The sequence below is a fragment of the Carcharodon carcharias genome, chromosome 16, assembly GCF_017639515.1.
Source record: "Carcharodon carcharias isolate sCarCar2 chromosome 16, sCarCar2.pri, whole genome shotgun sequence".
In the NCBI taxonomy this organism is placed as follows: domain Eukaryota; kingdom Metazoa; phylum Chordata; class Chondrichthyes; order Lamniformes; family Lamnidae; genus Carcharodon; species Carcharodon carcharias.
In genome coordinates, this window is record NC_054482.1 from 79,588,114 (window position 1) to 79,606,160 (window position 18,047).

The following is an 18,047-nucleotide window of genomic DNA, read 5'->3' on the forward strand; positions in this document are numbered from 1 at the left end:
AAAATTAGCATGCAGGTACAGCAAGCAATTAAGAAGGCAAATGGCATGTTGGCTTTTATTGCAAGGGGATTAGAGTACAAGACTCAGGAAGTCTTGTTACAGTTGCATAGGGCTTTGGTGAGACCACAACTGTGCGCAGTTTGAAGGATATACTTGCATTAGAGACGGTACAGCAAAGCTTCATAAGGTTGTTTCCTAGGATGAAAGGATTCTATGATGAGGGTCTGAGTAAATCGGGCCTATACCCTCTGGAGTTTATAAGAATGATAGATGATCTCATGAACTATACAAGATTCTGAAGGGGCTTGACAAGGTAGACAGTGAGAGGTTTTTCTCCTGGCAAGGGAATTTAGAGCACAGGGGTACAGTCTCCGGGTAAGGGGTCAATCATTTAGGACTAAGATGAGGAGAAATTTCTTCACTCAGAGGGTTGTGAATCTTAGGAATTGTCTACCCCAGAGAGTTATGTATGCTGCATTGTTGAGTACGTCTAAGGTTGAGATATACAAGATTTTTGGTTTTCCGGGGAATCAAGGGATATAGGGAGCTTGAGTTAAGGCAGAAGATCAACCGTGATCATACTGAATGATGGATCATGCTCAAGGAGCGGAACGAACTACTCCTGCTCCAAAGTCTTATATTCTTATGAATTGCATACTCTCAACAAAGGGAGATGGGTAAAATGACAGAGTAGGTAAAAAAAAAAATGCCACCATCACTGATGTTGGAGGAAACCCCACCCTCTCTCTTCTCCCAGATCTGTCGGTCACAGTTGACGGTGTGTTCTTTTCCTAGTGAGCTGTGCAGAACTTAGGATCGCAGAACAGAAGGTTGGTGGAGTTTGATATAAAAACAGAAAATGCTGGAAAAGCTCAGCAGGTCTGACAGCATTTGTGGAGAGAGAAACAGAGTTAACGTTCTGAGTCTTCAGGTGGAGTTTGATGTCTGTGTTGTGGGGTAACGGGCTGAGAATTAACCAAAGAGTGTCAGTGAATGTTTGGCTGACTTCACCTTTCATTGTTTAAGTGGCTAACTGCTGCTTGTTCCTGACAGCTATTTACAGGACCGAGTATGGCATTAACGACTAATAAAACAGCTCACTGCCTTCACCACTGGGAACTCATTGGCCTAAGTCCGAGTCCCTGGGGTATCATTCCCGCAAGATGTGGATAGCCATGAAAAAAGTAAATAAATGCATCATTTTGCATTGGGAAGTGTGTCTGGAGTTTAGATATACATCGTATATGGTGATCTATCTAATTTTCTTTTGTGGGATATTGTGCATGAACTTACAGCTGGTTTTTAACAATTTAGCAGGAGTCACTCAGTACCAGGAACATGTTTCACATTAAATAAGTTAAACAAAGATAAATGTATATGTTTAATTGTATAGCTAATTTTTATGCAGAAAAATATTTATATCATGTTACAGGGGGTCATGGAGTTTTTATAAGAAGGGGGAGAGGCCTCAGAATCAAAAAGGTTGAGAACCCTGATCTAGGCAACATTTCAGTGCAATACTAAGGCTCCATACCAGGAGCAGACCCTCAAAAAGTTGACCGTACAGACCTCTGATGGTATCTGACCTATTGTAACATCATTCAAACAACCAAAGCAAATGCATTGAAGTGGACGTTAAAATGATCAAACAGGATTGTTTTCTGTATTTTTTCATTTTAGCAAATGAGCCTCACTTTATTGTACATATGTTCTATGTGCTTGTTAAATTCAGTTTTAATATTGAATTCAAGTTAAAGGTAATTTTGTTGTGTATCATAGGATCAACACGCCAAGAAAGCAAGGCGGACTTGGTCCAACAAAAGTCCCTTTAGTATCAGACCTCCGTCGTACGATCTGTGTAGATTATGGTATCTTAAAAGACGACGAAGGTGTTGCTTTCCGGTTAGTATATCAAAAGAATAAAATGTAGGTTAGAATGGAAGCTCACTATTAGAGTTAGATTGGTAAAGTGCTGACCCAGAAATGAAAGCTAATATTTCTCTTGAGTCACTCAGTACCAGGAACAAGTTTTACATTAAGTAAGTAAAACAATGTTAAACAAAGATAAATGTATATGTTTAATTGTATAGCTAATTGTTATGCAGAAAAAATATTTATATCATGTTACAGGGGGTCATTGAGTGTTTATAAGAAGGGGGAGAGGCCTCAGAAGCAAAAAGGTTGAGATCCCTGATCTAGGCAACATTTCAGTGCAATACTAAGGCTTTGGTTTAAGTCTGAGAGGGCAAAATAGGACGCAGGTCTCGATTTTAACCACTTCTGACAGACAGGAACAGTTGGGCAAGGGATTAAAGTGTTAAAAATCAAAATATGGCCTCTGACCCTCTACATTTCCAGCCACCGTGATATTAACAGCTTTGATTGAGGCCCTTGACAAGGCTTCTACTAAAACGCAGGACGAGACCTATTTAAGATGCAAAAGTTGTAGCCTGATGACATCCCATTACTGTCTCCTGCCCAGCAGTGAAATTATGGCTGGAGGAGCTGTCAAGCCATAAACAGCCAATGTAGGTTTTAGAGAGTTCAGTTTGTTTGAACTTTTGTGGGTCTGGAGGTGTAGGAATGTTTCCCTCAAGGTGTCCTTGGGTCTCCTGGTTGGCGAAGGAAATTTTCGGTCTAGCATACCTCTGAACGCAAAGAAAATCACCAGGTCTAGCTTCCCTCCAATCACAAATTAGGTGAAAGCAATATTTTAGTTCTACATAAAGCATTATTTTCTGCTTTGGAGACTAAGTGCAATGGTGGGTAGGAAAGTTGGCATGGCTCCCGCTGGCTGGTGGGGGTGGTAGCCATGCCAGACCATTCACTTTTCACTTTATTAAGAATGCATAAACGAGCATCTCGTTGTATCTTGTGGCAGGGCAGGGTAAAATTCGTCTGCCCTGCCATTACCTCATCGGGTCAAAGTTCCGGGCACCATATTTAAACGCACCTGTACACACATATTCACTCTCTGTAGCCCAGGACTTGTCATGGCAAACACCAGAATGGCCCCAAAAAGAAGCAAACCATCTGCCCCGAAGTTCAGCGACAGGTGCCTGAAGAGACTCCTCCAGGCAGTCCAGAATTGGCAGGATGTCCTCTACCCCTGTAAAAGGAGCTGGAGGTCCGCTAGACTTACAATGCGGGCTTGGAAGGAGGTCACCAGAGAAGTCAGCATCTGTGGGCCTTAGAAGAGGACCACTATCCAGTGCAGGAAGAGGATGAATGATCTCATCCGCTTCGCCAGATAAGGCCATTAAGCATTTGCAGGGTTACGTTTCACAGGGATCTCACACACCACCAGCACAAGGGACATCACTGCTGATTCTCTCGCACACACTTTAACATTGTCACTTCTTGTGACATCCTGCATAAGTCGCATCTTCAGCCCATACACAGTTCACCTCAGCACACATAGCAGGCATGCATGTTTATCATCTGCTTTTGCATCAGTCCTGCTCACAATCTGTCCATCTGTCTTTATGTAGGACAAGATTGCCAACAAGAGGGAGGGATCCCCGACAGGAGGAGGTTACTGAACCTCAGGTCACTCACCCACTTTGAGGATCAGGCAGCAGAGCTGGCTCGTGAGGACAGGGACCGCTCCTGCACCAAAGGCGAAGTCGGTGTCTCCCATCAAGCCAGTCCATTCAGTAGTCTTCGCAAACCCACCGACACTGTGAGTGCTATTTAATGGAGGTGTTTCTCCAGCCAATCATTAATTATCTCTGCTGTCTATTACAGCCACGAGCAAGAAAATGCCATGGCAAGCTGCCAGCCAGCCCATCAGCTCCAGCCCCCAGAGCATCTCAAAAGAGGAGGTTGAGGGAGAATTCCAAGAAGACCCAAAGACCCATCACTGCGTTCACCTGCACCCTCCACCAGTGCAGAGACACACCTCAGTGGGACCTAGTTTGAGAGCAGGCTCGGGGCCACCACCTGGTCAGCACAGCATAGAAACGAGTCCACAACAGGTGGAAGCAGTGATTACCAAGGTTTCCGACACTCGGTGGACAGCTAGAGGCCAGGCTCCTGCTGAGTCCGAATCTGATGATGAGCCTCTGGAATTGGCCCTCAAAGAAATGTTGGGACTCCAAAGACAGGCAGGGCTACAGCAGACAGGGTTGTCAGAGGCCATAATGAGATTAAAACAGAGGACGGACATGTCATTCTACATTCTGTCTGATGTTGTGGCACCGACATGCGAGTGCATAGAGGTCACCATTAGAAGGGTGGCATCCGCCCTGGAGACCCTGTGTGTGCTGGATATGCGCTTGGCCCTGCACACCATCGCTGTAGCCATCAGTGGCTAGGTGAGAGGGGGATGGGGCACCTCGACTCCCTCCAGGAGCCCATCCAGACACCCTGGGGCAATCCACCCAGGACTCTCCAAGGCTGTCTAGCTGTTCCAAATCCCCTTTGTCTGTAACCCCAGCAACTTCAGCTGCTCAGGCCAAGGAGGGTGCACCTGCCTTACAGCAGGAGGCCCAAAGCAGGTCAGATCCCCCCAGGCCTCAGGCCTCCAGAGGCTGTCTGCCACGGTAATCACAAACAAAAAGACATAGGGGTCAGCAGGCTACCTCCATCTCTACTGCAGATATTGGGGATGTACCTAGACGTAGCAGTAGGGTAAGGAAAATTAAGAAATAATGAGAGCACAATGGTGGCATGGGTGTTCACTCACTGTATATGCTTTGCGCATTTGTAAGTATATTTTGCTTTCCTGAAAGCCTCATCTAGTGAATGGCTCTTCTGTTCGATGCAAAGCTCCAAAGTCATCCAGATACCCCCCACTCCTCACTTTTCTCTCATCTCAGTTCAGTAAGTTGCCTTTATGTCCACAGAAGCAACATGAACAAAGCCAATTGCTCTATCAACATGGTGATTGGACAATTCATATGTAAGATTTGTGTCAGAGGATCATATCATGTGGCCTCATAAGTATAGATTTTGCATTTTTGTTTATTCTCCTAATGCTGCTGCACTGAAGCCTGTTCTCTGTTGATGTTATAGGTTTTAATGGTGACCTGCACTGGAGTCATTCCAACCTGGTGCATTTTTCACTGGCCTCCATGTAATGTCTGTCAATTTTGGATATGGGTTACAGTTGAAATAATAATCAGGGACCTTAGCCAATCATGGTGGCCTGCAACATGGTGTCATGACTGCATTACGGCTAAACATTACTCCTACAATAGTTCTCATTTCCACCTTGTTACAATCCTTGGTCAGACCCCAGGATGTAGGGGGAGATCTGATTAGGGACCAATAATGTTTTGTTTAAAGTAGATAAAGATTGAGATTCAAGATACCTGCTTTTGGAATAAAGCCACAAGATTCCACAGGTTTTGAACAAACAAAAACAAACTTTAACATACTAGTTCAGAATGATAAAACAGTTTACAGTATGTATCTTATAACGTAACATTCATGGTAAGTATGTGGTACATGTGAATTAATAGACAAACTGTGGTCGAACACACCGCATTACAGAGTAAATGTCAGATGCAATCAAGATTTCTCAAGAACCCAGTAATCTCATAGAAGCTCTGACAAGGGATTCCCAGCTTCACCTTCGAAGATCTCTCCTTGGAATTTTCTTCAAAATTTGCTTGCATTTGGACAGCTTTAACAAAGGTCCATCTCACAGGGTTTCAGCTATGCCTTCTGAGATTCCTTCTCCCTGGATTTCTCAACATAGTACTCAACATAGCTCAATAGCACTCTTTCAGATCTGTAGCTCCAAAGGGTACCTTTACCCCAATGGCCCTCTTTACTTAAAGTCTGCTCCCCACAACTCTTACTTTATCTTAACTTTACTGGAACCTGTCTCTGTCCCTTTTGTCTTTTATGTCACTTGTTGGCTGGCAGACTGCCTGAAACTGACTGCTCACCTCCCAGCATTTCAATCTTGTCTCCCGGCTGTATGCAGCTATATATAGCTCTCAGGGCTTCCCCTGAGCCGCCTTCAATTACCAGAGCTTCCCCTGAGCCCTCTTCTCACCCCCTCAGAGCTAACAGCAGCACTTTGATTGCATGGACCTTCTTACCCTTGCCCCTGACTCTCCCGAAACTGACGCACTGCCAACCACTGTTTACTGACCTTTGAACTGATCTGGGAATCTATCAAAACACCCTGAGAGGGTCCCACCCTTGTTACTAGGCAGGAACCAATGTAACAAGCATTGGAACATCCTGTACCTTAAATGTTACAATTTCTACAGACTGCTAATTTAACACCCAGGGACACAAATGAATTGAATTCATTACAACCTGTAGCAACAAACCTAGCTAGCACTTGGTGACTCCTGAAATGTTTGCTAGACGGCCACAAACACGTGTATGTCTAGTCTCATGATGCTGGCCTATTACATGTGCCGTTGCTGGTTTGCACCTGAAGGTCTGGCTAGCGTGGCTTGACAGAGCCTGTGCTAGCTCTCAGAAGGACAGTCGACATGGTTATCTGGTTGTGAGAGTGCCATCAGTGTCTTAGGCTTCCTTGTGTATATCCTCATCTGCTAGAATGCAAATGTCGAGGCCTTTAATGGGATGAAAGCAAAATTCCAGTACATCTGCTGTGTGTTCTTTATTATCGACGTAGTTACTAAATAATACTTAAATGCGGCGTCAAGATTGACTGGGCCACCCCACCCCCAGATGCCAAGGCAATGCTGGATGTGAACTTGGGAAGCTCCAGATGAAGGTTGAGCCATGAGTGCTTGTCAGTGATCAAATGATGGTGCTGTTGAAGCTCTCCCTTGGGCACATGAAGGTAACCTGACTCGCAGGCTTGTATCCATGATTGACAGGTCACAACACCTTAAAGAATGGCCTTATGCTGGGGACTCAATATGATGATGAAGCTAGAACGTCATTCTTGCATGAGCGATGTCTCATGGAGAGATGCTGCAATCTGGCTTCAGATCTGTTCTTAGGCGGTAAAGCGAGAACCAGTGATTGTCCTCCTTGAGGCCCCTTGCAGCACTCCAGGCATACCGCCATGAGTGCACTGATGTTTGCAGTGCTGTTTCTGCCTCTTGAAGGCTGCTGTAGGCAGTGAGATGTTGGTGTGACGATTGAAATGACTGCACCATGTCTACTTCACAATAAGCGCTGTTGGCACTCATCCCATTATAGAATGGCCACATGCTCCACAGCCTTCCAAGGATGAAGCCACAGTCATGCAAAATTGTGACTACTCATTCTGAGATTGATGTCCTTCATTGCGATGTTGAGGATAGCAAAGAAGATGTTAATGTTTACCCTGCATTGAGGGGACACGTGAAATGGGTTTATATGCGCTAGTCATCTTCATCGTCCTGGAACCTTGTCGCTGTGGGAGTCTCATGGACACAGTTGCCATGTTTAGCCCATGCTATGGCCTCTTTCTGTGGAGTGTCAACATCCTTGCCTTCTTCGAGGTCATGCCTTTCAATGCCCTCATTGGAGAAGACATGCAGCTCCTCCATCTCTCCATCTGGCAACTCATTCCCCCTTTGGAGCACCAGATTGTGTGGAGCACAGTGAATCATGATGATTCAGGAGAACCTCTGGGGAGAGTACTGGAGAGCGCCGCCTGACCGGTGCAGATATCTGAAATGAGTCTTCAGCATGCCAATGGTCTGCTCAAACAGGGAGCACGTTGCAGAATGTGCTATACTATAGCTCTTCTCTGAAGCACTTTGTGGCTGCTGAACGGGTGTTATTAGCCACGTCTTTTGAGGATAGCCTTTATCACCGATGAGCAAACCCTGAATGTACTTTAGGTCCTTGATGATCTGTGGCACCTGCGAGTGACTCAAGATGGAAGAGCCATGCAAGCTCCCAGGGTACCTGCATAATCTGCTTTTGGTGATCGCAGATCAGTTGCACTTTGAGAGAGTGGAAGCCTTTACTAATGATGAATCATTGTGGCCGTTGCCAGGGTACCCTTAATGCCACGTGTGCAGTTGATGGCACCCTGCACCTGTGCAAAGCTGGAGATCGCTGCAAATCCCACTGTTCTGGCAGCCTGGCTAGCTTCATCCAGGGAGAACGGGGTGTAATTGTGTGCCTTGCTGAATAGTGCTTTGGTGACCTTTCATTTACATTTATGAGCGGAGGATTATGATATTCTGCAGAGGTCCCCACTGGAGCCCTGGAATGAGCTGTTCACGTAACAGTTGAGTGCGGCAGTCACCTTTAGAGCCACTGGTAATGGATGGCTTCCCAGTCCACGCAGCAACAAATCCTCCTGAAGAATGAGGCAGATGTGAGTCATCACATCCCTTGACAAGTGAATGTGTCTCTTGCACACCTGAAAGTATGAGAGGTGTCTTTAGTACACCTTGAGTCATGCCAGGTCTCTCCTCAGTTCCTGTGTCTTCATGGGGCCCTGCTGGCCCATGTTCCTTAGGGTGAAGCTCTTCCCTTTGCCCTTCCTGACGGCAACGGGTCCTTCTCCTCCTCAGTTACATGAAAGCCATGAAGAAGGCAGTGTTGCCTGCTGCCTGTGTTCTGTACTCCTCCTTGTGTCTGTAGAAAAATAGTTCAAGAGACATTATTAAACCTTATCCTGCAATTATCATCTTCCATCGCCAAGCTAGGGAGTCATTGTGAAGCCCTTGGGCTGCCCTCATTCAAGACATTCCATCCCCAGATACTCCCTTACAGCTGTAGCCTTAAGGATCACTGGTAGTACACATACACACACCACGCCCCAGGCATGACAATGCCCTCACAGAGGTTTGGATCTGGATGAGTACAGCCAGGCGCTTAATAGTTGGATACTTCTGATCTTTGCATGTTCTTTTGAGAGGGACAAATGGTCAGTCATACCCAATGTACATTTGGCCTCAAGCTCTAATTGATTCTCGCAGGGATGCACACCATGAATTAAGGTGCCCAAATCCTTCATTTGGCATTTGAGCCCTCCTAACATGTCTCAGCTGAGCCTTGCTCTCCATGTCCTGAAGCAGAAATTCAATCAGCCCAAAAATGCAGTATTCAACTCCCCCCACAAGCCCTCAGAGCCCTCTCCTAGTTCCAAGGTTATTTTTCAGTTACGTCCTTACACTGGCTGTTGAAATAGTGCTGCACTATGAGACCAGCTTCCAACCACTCCCCAGCTGCCCTGTCACCATCCAGGTCCCTCCTATCATCCTGGAAGAGCATCATGTACAGGTTTCCCTCCCTCCATTCACTCTCCTGCCTTCCCCTTTAACCCTGGAGCCCATTATTGTTCTAACAGATATCCCTGCCTTCCCTCACCCCCAAAATGTATTTTTGTGGATGTCCCAATGCCCCGTGTTGATCTCTCCCCCTCCGCATCTTGAAGCCCTATGTAGTGATGTACCGAGACCAGCCACCATGAGACCATTGAATGTCCCCTCTTACCAGTTCCCCATTTACAGGCTTCAGATGCCTGACTGATTGTGCCATCTGCTGCCTAGTGGCTTGGTCCCCCAGGACCTAAATGTGTGAGGGACTGACCAAGCCATGCTGTGCATAACCAACAGCACAGACAGGCCCAGCCCACCTGGGACCAAGACATGTATGCCTGGCATAGTCTTGTAACATGGTGTGCACTGCCCCAGGACTGTCTTTAATTTCTGGCCCTGACTACATGGTGTGCACTGCCCGAGGATTGCCTTTAATTTCTGGCCCAAACTACATGGTGCGCACTGCTTCAGACTTATCCCACCTCCCTCTCAGCCCAGTTATGTGTCTCTGTGCACCACTTCCCTCCTCTGCGGTAGCCACTACCACTCCCAGTCAAGTGTGCCTTCTACCCCTTCCCTTGTCTCGGGTCCACTCACCCCCCCACCCTCAGTGAAGTGTGTGCCTTCCACCCCCCCACTTCCTGCTGGTCTTGTGTGAGCACCTTTGGCACAGAGTTGGAGCTGCCTGCGAGAGCAATGCATTGAAAGGTAGGTGAACGCTTGCGTGCAAGTCTCGAAGTTGCGAATGAAGTGCAGTTTGCCAGGTGCATGCCAGTTATATCTGGTCGTGAATCAGACAAGTCTAATTAGGTGCTGGCAGAGCGATTAGATTGGGAGTGTGCACATGATTCCAGTGCGCTGGGTTTTTAATGAAAATTCTTGAGTTGCAAAGACATGCAAATGGAGTTCTTGACATGGTGCAGCAGGAAACCCGACCCATCATGAAAGTCCGGAGGGAAAAATTGTAACTTGTTTTCCTGCTGGCAGAAAATTGACTTTTGGCCGCACTATGAATTTTCTGGTAATGCCCACTAAGATGCACGCTGCTGGCGAGACCAAAAAAATCCTGCCCATAGACAAAATTCTGAATGCATCCACACTATCGGTGCTAAGAGGGCAGTAGGGCTTGTCACCAAGCCAGCGTAGAATATAGAGCTTCACTCACTCACTCAGCCTTCAAAGCCATCTGGAAAGCAGACCAAAAAGATTCCTTTTTGTCGTCAAGTCACCTAGAATTATCAAGTCATGTCACTTGCATGTAACTTACACTGGCATCGAAAGTGAATTCCTTTAACCTGAGGACTGCAGAACAATGCTGCAAGAAGTTCCTCATCTTCAGCAGAGCAGGCTACACGCATCATCATTTTCTTCCTTGCTCACCCTTGGCACTAGCAAAGTTTACTGTCTCTTAAAGCAAGGTTTCCATAAATCATTCTTCATAATGCTCTACCCTTAATGGGGATATCAACTCAGCATCCTATAGCATGGCTATCCATCTCTTATATATAAAACCCTTTCTTCTACTTTTTAACAGCCTCATACCCCCATATCTCTTGTTTCCTCTCTCCCGTGCTAATTGGTTACACACTCTTCAACTAGTAAAGTGAATACTGGTGAGATTATCACCTTACAGGACAATTGGCCCACAGTACTCAATGTAGGTCTGCCACTGAAGTGAGCTTCCCCAACCTTAAGTTTTGATGAAAAGGCCATGCAGCCTGTTTGGAGGCTCTTAGTTCTTGCCTTGGGAAATGATGAACTCAACGGAATCTTGCTGGTGCCATGTACTGACTGAGCAACTGCACTATTGCCCAGGCATTACACCGAAGCACCACAGAGCCACAATCTGACACCTCCTTTTGTTGCCTGGTTAATCCCAAGAGGGCAGCGCATTCCCACCCTTGGCTTTTCCTTCTTTTCCTGCTGATCCGCTACTGCAGTGGGTGGCATAGGAGGAGAAAGAAGGTACTGAATAAGTTCATGAGGACCAAGGCACCCTGGAGTTGCAGGTACATGACACTGTAATCTCTTAGGATGGTAGCAAGTGCCAGGCCTCAAGCTGTCCAGCCCACCACCCCTGTCCCACCTTTGCATTTTACCATTGGAGTGGGTTAGGCAATACCAAACTGCGAAGGGGTAAGTTGCTATCAGACAAGCACCACTGCAGTCCCATGACCTTTTGTAGATCATAGTAGCCAAGAAAACAGAAACACCAAGAATTAGGAGCAAGAGTTGGCAGTTTGGTCCTTTGAGCTTGCTCTGCCACTGGATAAGATTATGGCTGATCAGATTGTGGCCTCAACTCCATTTTCCTTTCTGCTCCCCCCCAACCTAACTTAGTCTTGAATATATTCAATGACTCAGCTTCAACTGCTGTCTGGAGAAGAGAATTCCATGGACTAATGACCTTCTGAGAAAAAAATTACACCTCATCTCTGTTTTAAATTGGAAACCCATAATGTTTAAACTGTGTCCCCTAATTCTAGACTCCCCCCACAAGGGGAAACATCCACCCTGTCAAGTCCCATCAGGATATTATATGTTTCAATCAGATCACCTCTTATTCTTCTAAACCCCAATGGGTATAGGCCCAAACTGTTCAACCTTTCCTCATAAGATAACCCCTTCATCCCAGGGATGAAGATGTGGTTGCTGTGGAACACCCAGATGTCCATGAGCTCCCACATACTCCAGTTGCAACACATCACCTGCCCTACCGACTCTGTGATTTATTTAACTAATTAAGTTTAGAAATATCACTCAACAATTATCTGTAGTAGTATCAAGTTGTTTAACTAGTTAAGCTATAAATTTAATGCAACACTTACATCCCTATTACCTGTTTACATTACTACTCCTGTTTAGAGGGGAAGAAAAAACTTGGATTACTCACCTATTTGCTCACCTAAATAATGCTTCCAGGTTTTGGACAACTGATATCTTTGTTATGCTAATTTTTTGTGCTTAGCAAGACCACCTGTATTTATACTAGCTTAACTTCTACAGAGTTGAGTCAGCATTGCTGGCTGGTGAAACCAGTCCTAACCAGCTACCTAATTAACTATCTGTAGCTGCCTGTCCAGTAGGGGAGCTTGTTTATCTCTGACTAAGATTGAATGGAATTTTAACAGTAAACTGCAGTTAAATGCAAACTGGACTAGATTTTAAAAAGAGATTAAGCATTAAAATTCCTTCACTCACCAACAGAAGCTCATACTTCAGGACTTTGCTGGCATCCATCACCTGTGCACCCACCTCCCTCCCTCTCGCCCTTCATCCCTGCCTCTGACTACAGCAGATACCAGTCAACACACAATGTACGGCAGCTTCAGACCTTGATGGATTCTTGCTGGAATGCAATCCATTAGTCATGGAGCAACACCCGTTTATTGGGTGTTGTCTTGAGCTTCACTCAGTGACTCCTTGGGGACCGTTCGTTCTGTCATCTTGTTGCTTTGATATGAAAGCTTGATAGCTTTAATGGTAGCCCAGGCTGTGCAGAGGCTGGGTAAGGGAGGTAGGGTCAGCGGGGAAAGGTGAAGTGTAGGCTGGGCAAGTGAGGCAGTGACAGCCGGGAAGGGTGCTGCGGTGGCTGAGAAAGGGAGGCAAAATCAGCGGGGAAGGGTGGAGCGGAGGCTGGGAAAGGAGGCAAGATCAGCAGGGAAAGGTGGAGTGTAGGTGGGGCAAGGGAGGCAACGTCAGTGAGGAACGATGGAATGGAGACTGGGCAAAGGAGGCAGGGTCAGCAAGGAAGATTGGGAAGGTGTCTGAGGCAGGAAGCCAGACTATCTGGGGCATGTTAGGAGGGTGAGCATGTCAGACATGCCTTGGTGCCCTTGTAGGGCAGTGGATGGGCTTTCTGGGCAGTGAACTTCTTAGGTGGGTCTGAAGGGTGGGGTTGGTGATGTCAAGTGTTGGTCTAGGTGTTTAAATGAGGTATTGGGAGGCTGAGGGTACAGTGACTCAAGGTGGTCTTGGGTCAGGTAAGCTGGAAGCTCTGGGATCATGGACAGGAAGTGGATGTTCTCATGGGGTCTTTGCAGAAAGTCATGGTACAGCTGGCCTTGAGAATGGGAGGGGCAGTTTCAGAAGGGGCATGAGCGCATTCATTGTTATGGGCTCAGCGGGGAGAGCAGGAATGACCACATAGATAATAATAGGGACCAGGGTAATGAGGGAATATTATAAGAGGGAGAAGAATGACAAGGCGATGATTATGTAGGATGATCAGCGGGGGGAGCTTAGTGGGTAATGGCGGATGGTAGAAGATGATTGACTCGCAGGCAAGTGGCTCTGAGAACATTATTGGACTCTGAAGGGGCACCAAGTTCCACACTTTTACATGCCCACGACTATTGAAACAACTAGCAGCAAGATGACAACCTAGGAAAGTTCCAAACAGTGCAGGTGAACATATATTTGCAAGTGCCAAAAGTCTAATAAGTGGTTGGACACCTGTGCCACCTCTGTGCCTTCAAAACTTCTTTATGTTTTTTTCTCCTATTACTACTTGTAGGTGCAGCTCTGAAAACAACAGTTGAGGTGGAGGCAGCCTGCTGACTGCTATGCCCCGTTGACTGTGATGACTTCAACAGACGTCCTCTGGTGGCCTGAGGCCTGGAGGGCCCCAGTCCTCTAAGTGTCTCCTGCATAGGTGTAGGTGCACTCTCATTGGCCTGACATGCTGGAGGTGATGGGGACACTGGCAGAGGAGAGGTTGAGCTACAGGGCAACCTTGGAATGTACTAGGATGAAGTCCCTGGGGTGCCTCCTGGCGCTCCTCCCTGTTGTTGCGCCATGACATCTCCCTGGCTCCTTGAGGAGATGGGATAGCTGGAGTGAGGTCAAGGTACATTGTCCTCTTCTCACCTAGCCACTGCTGCACTGCATCCATGGCAAGAGTGACAGAATGCAGGACTGAATACGTATCAGGTAGTTACTGTGTGTACTACTGGACCTGGGTGTCCAAGGAGGCAACTAAGTGATAGCAGACAGAGTGTGGACAGACTGCTCCAGCATTCGGCCTAGTCTGACATCTCTGCCTGATGTTCCCCTACCTGTCTCTGCACCTCCAAGCCCAGAGGCTCGTCATCTGCAAGGGGCTCAGCAGGGGCCTGGTCTCCAGCAGTCCTCTTAGTGTCAGAGTGTCAGAGACCTCGGCTGTCACTTCCTCCTGTGTTTGTGATCTGCTCATCGGATTGTGACCCGAGTCTGCTCTAGAATGTGCACCCACTGAGGTGAATGTATCTGGTGTGCTAGAGGGTGTAGGTGAATCCTGTGATGGTGCATCCTTTGAGGATTCTAAGTCATCAGAGGTGCTGGTAGAGGTGGAGCTGTAAGTGGACTGTTTTCTTTTCCTTCTTTTCTTGCTGTATCTGCAGTAGAGAAGAGAAAGATTTAGTGGATGCCTAAGAAGGGTCCCTTATTAAAACATTGGACGAAATTGTCTGGTCCCATTGGTGCAGGCATCATGGTGGGCAGGGGGGACAATATGGTAAGAAGGCCAAAAATCGGATTTACACTGTTGTGAAACCAGGTTGCAACCATCCCCTCCACCCATCAATGGCAGGCCGCATTTCCCGCCGCCACATGTTGGGAACTTAATTTCAATGCTTTAGCATCTCATTATAAGTCCTGCTTGCTGGAATCACTCCCCTCGTCAAATTGACCACCCAAGTCGGCGTGACTTCAGAATAGTGTGCTTCATGACTGCCTTTAAAATGTGTGCACTAGCAACCTGAACTTCGAGAGGAACTCGGAGGTGAGTGCACACAACGTTGTGCAGTGCTGGCGAGCATCACCCATGGGACATCAAGGAAGAGGCTCCTGGCATTCACAGGGGGCACAAGCAAGTCGTTTTTTCGAGGCTGGCTTTCAGTGCAATGCTGGGGCAAGGGCTTCAATGTGGGTCAGACCGGGAGGGGTGGGGGGGCAAGGCAGCACAGACTGAAGGAAGGACGCAAGCACATGCCATTGGGAGGGGGAGTGTGGGAATTGGCTACGCACTTGGAAAAGCTTGTCAAAAGCGAGCATTCTTCCCCAGCTGAGACTATTCAACTGCAGCTCCATTGACATGCTTGAAGTTGAGCCTCTGAAGCTTATTTGCTCATTCAAGCAACACAAAAGCATGAAAGTACCACCAAATGCTCCAGAACGTTTCACCCCTTGGGCGCAGACTGCAAATTAATGGGTGTTTTAGGGGGCAGCAGAAAAATTAATGACTGGGCAAGTTGTAGAATCCCCTTTGCGAAAGGTAGCCATGACGTCTCTAGTGAAGGCGCACACAGTCCCTTGCAATGTCTTTATTAAGGTTTGGACCACTATCCATCATGGCTCAAGCTAACAGCACAGCCTTGCAGTGCAGTTAGAATGCCTGAGCCGAGAGCACAGCCTGCAGTTCAGTGGCTGATGCTGCCGTCAATTGGTTAAGTGGAGTGGGGCGGAGTTGGATGGGGCTTCGCATAACCAATGAGCACACTACACACTGGCCATCCAAGTGGTGGCCAGCACTCTCCATGCATGAAGGGGCCTTCAGACTTAACCAAGAGGGATTCTTAGGACAACTATGCTAACCTATGCGTCTCCCTGATCCTGCAGGAGGAGAACATCAGGATCGTGGAGCCTGCTGATTTAGCGATAAGCCTCATAGCTTACAGAGACCATAGAAGAAGGAAGAAGAGTGCAGCAGAGGCACCTGGCTCGGCAAAGGGAGGAGCACCTTCCTCAAGATGAAGGGGTGGCAGGGCCTCCTGCGCATGCAGCTGAAGATCCACTGAGAGCCATCACTAATATGCATTTCACTAGACCCAGGGACTACAGATGGCGCTTGTCATTCCTGCAGATGACTGAGAAACAGTGTCGCTGAAGACTGTGTATGTCTAAGAAACTGCTGCAGGATTTGGTGTCATGGGGATATGGAGAGCATCCACTGCCAGTGGCCGTGAAAGTGACCACGGCGCTCAATTTTTATGCCAGTGGCTCCTTCCAGGGCTCCACAGGTGACCTGCACGGGATCACACAAGCCTCCACGCACAAGTGTATCCAGGAGGTTCCCGACAATGTCTTCATGAAGGCTCAGAACTTTGTGTATTTCGCGCGGGATCAGGAAAGCCAGGAAGCAAGAGTGCTGGGATTTGTGCCGATCTCTGGTTTTCCATTGGTGCAGGGTGCCATCAACTGCACTCTCATAGCACTTAAATGGCTATGGCAACAAGCAGTCAACCATGTCAACCGCAAGGGCTTCCACTCGTTAAATGTTCAGCTGGTATGCGACCACCACAAAGGCGTCCTACAGGTCTGCGCATGATTCCTAGGGAGCATCCACGACTCCTACATCCTTAGTAGGTCTCAGATCCCTGACATCTTTCGGGGTCCACACAGGCTACAGGGTTGGCTCCTTGGGGACAAGGGCTACCCACAGGGTGTGGCTGATAATGCCCGTACGGCGGCCTCAGATTGCAGCAGAGCGACGGTATAGACTCATGCTATGACCTGGACTTTGGCAGAGCAAATAAAAGGCATTTTGAAATTGAAGATCCGGTGCCTCAACAGGTCCAGTGGAGCATTGCAGTGCAGTCCTCTGAGGGTGTCATCATTGTTTGCCGCACACTATGCAACCTGGCGCTGTAACTGGGGGAGGACCTGGCCAAGGGGGAGAAGAAACAGCTGCACGTCACCTCCGATGAGGAACGTGAACAGGGTGATGGAGATAAGGTCCTCGAAGGCGAGGATGCCGGCAATAAGGCCATTGCACTGGCCAGAAGAGGCAGGTGCTCTCAGGAGGCCTTCATAGCCACAAGATTCGTGAGGGATGATGACGAGATGCAGTGAGGACAATCCTGACATCTTCACCTTGCATCTGTGAACATTTGCCTCCTGTATGACAGCACACATACCCTTTGTGCTCAGGCTTATGTCATGGAAACACCGCGGCGACCCTAATAGTCGGTAGATTCCAGGAGGTTGATGACGACATGCAGTGAGGACATTCCATAGATCTTCACATTGCCTCTGTGAATGTCTGGCTGAGGGCAGCTTGCTTGAGCTCTGTGATCAGGGTCATATCATGGAGACACAGCTGAGAAACTTTAAATGTACCTGATCATTTGTCTTCAGCACCTGACCCCTTCAGGAGCACAGCATCGCCAGTTACAGATGCCAAAGAGATAGGTTAGCCCCACCGCAAAGGTGCTGAGAGCATACAGAATGATGGAAATCCAAGTTGCCTGCCCATGACATTCTGACAGCAATGACAAGCACCATTGAGGTGCTGGCATCACTAATATGTCCAGTGAGTGTGAAGCTGGACCATCACTTTGGCCTGAAGGTTACACACTGCACAGGTAAGAGACCCTGGACTGAGACACCCGTCTTTATCTTGTGCAGATCTGAGTGACATGAACACTGCTCATCATAACAAGGAGCCATAGGCAAGGAGACATTTTTGGGAGTTTATTTACAATAATAAACATTAAATAGAAGTGATTAGCACCTGTGCCCAGTGTGTGTGGGAAAAAAAGGCCTACGACCATACTAGTCTGAAAACGCCCGATCTCGTCTGATCTTGGAAGCTAAGCAGACTCAGGCCTGGTTAGTACTTGGATGGGAGACTGCCTGGGAATACCAGGTGCAGTAGGCTTCTCCAAAAGAGATACACCATCTTAACTTCCGCCCGATTGTTTGGCCCTTTTCCGCGGCTACGTTCGTGGCCGGATGTCCCTGGAGAGGGAGCACACGGTGTCTGCCGGCACTCTTGAGGCCTTCCGAGCTCGGTGGGCACTGTGGGGACTGGGGTGTTTTATTGACCCCTTTAATCACATTTTGGTTTAATGTTTGTATGTTTCC

At 47.6% G+C, this 18,047-nt stretch overlaps 1 protein-coding gene and 1 non-coding gene across 3 annotated transcripts in view; both read left to right on the forward strand.

Annotated features, from left to right (window-relative positions):
• The window catches only part of LOC121289096 (peroxiredoxin-1-like), a 73,249-nt gene that overhangs the window by 32,574 nt on the left and 22,628 nt on the right, over nucleotides 1-18,047 (forward strand). For both annotated transcript variants that reach the window (XM_041208131.1, XM_041208130.1), the window contains exon 4: nucleotides 1,780-1,902. In XM_041208131.1, coding sequence (XP_041064065.1) covers nucleotides 1,780-1,902 — 123 coding nt within the window. The remainder of the gene's footprint in view (nucleotides 1-1,779; nucleotides 1,903-18,047) is intronic.
• Nucleotides 17,723-17,841, forward strand: LOC121289472. Its single transcript, XR_005945572.1, has one exon. It is a non-coding gene; the product is annotated as a 5S ribosomal RNA (ribosomal RNA).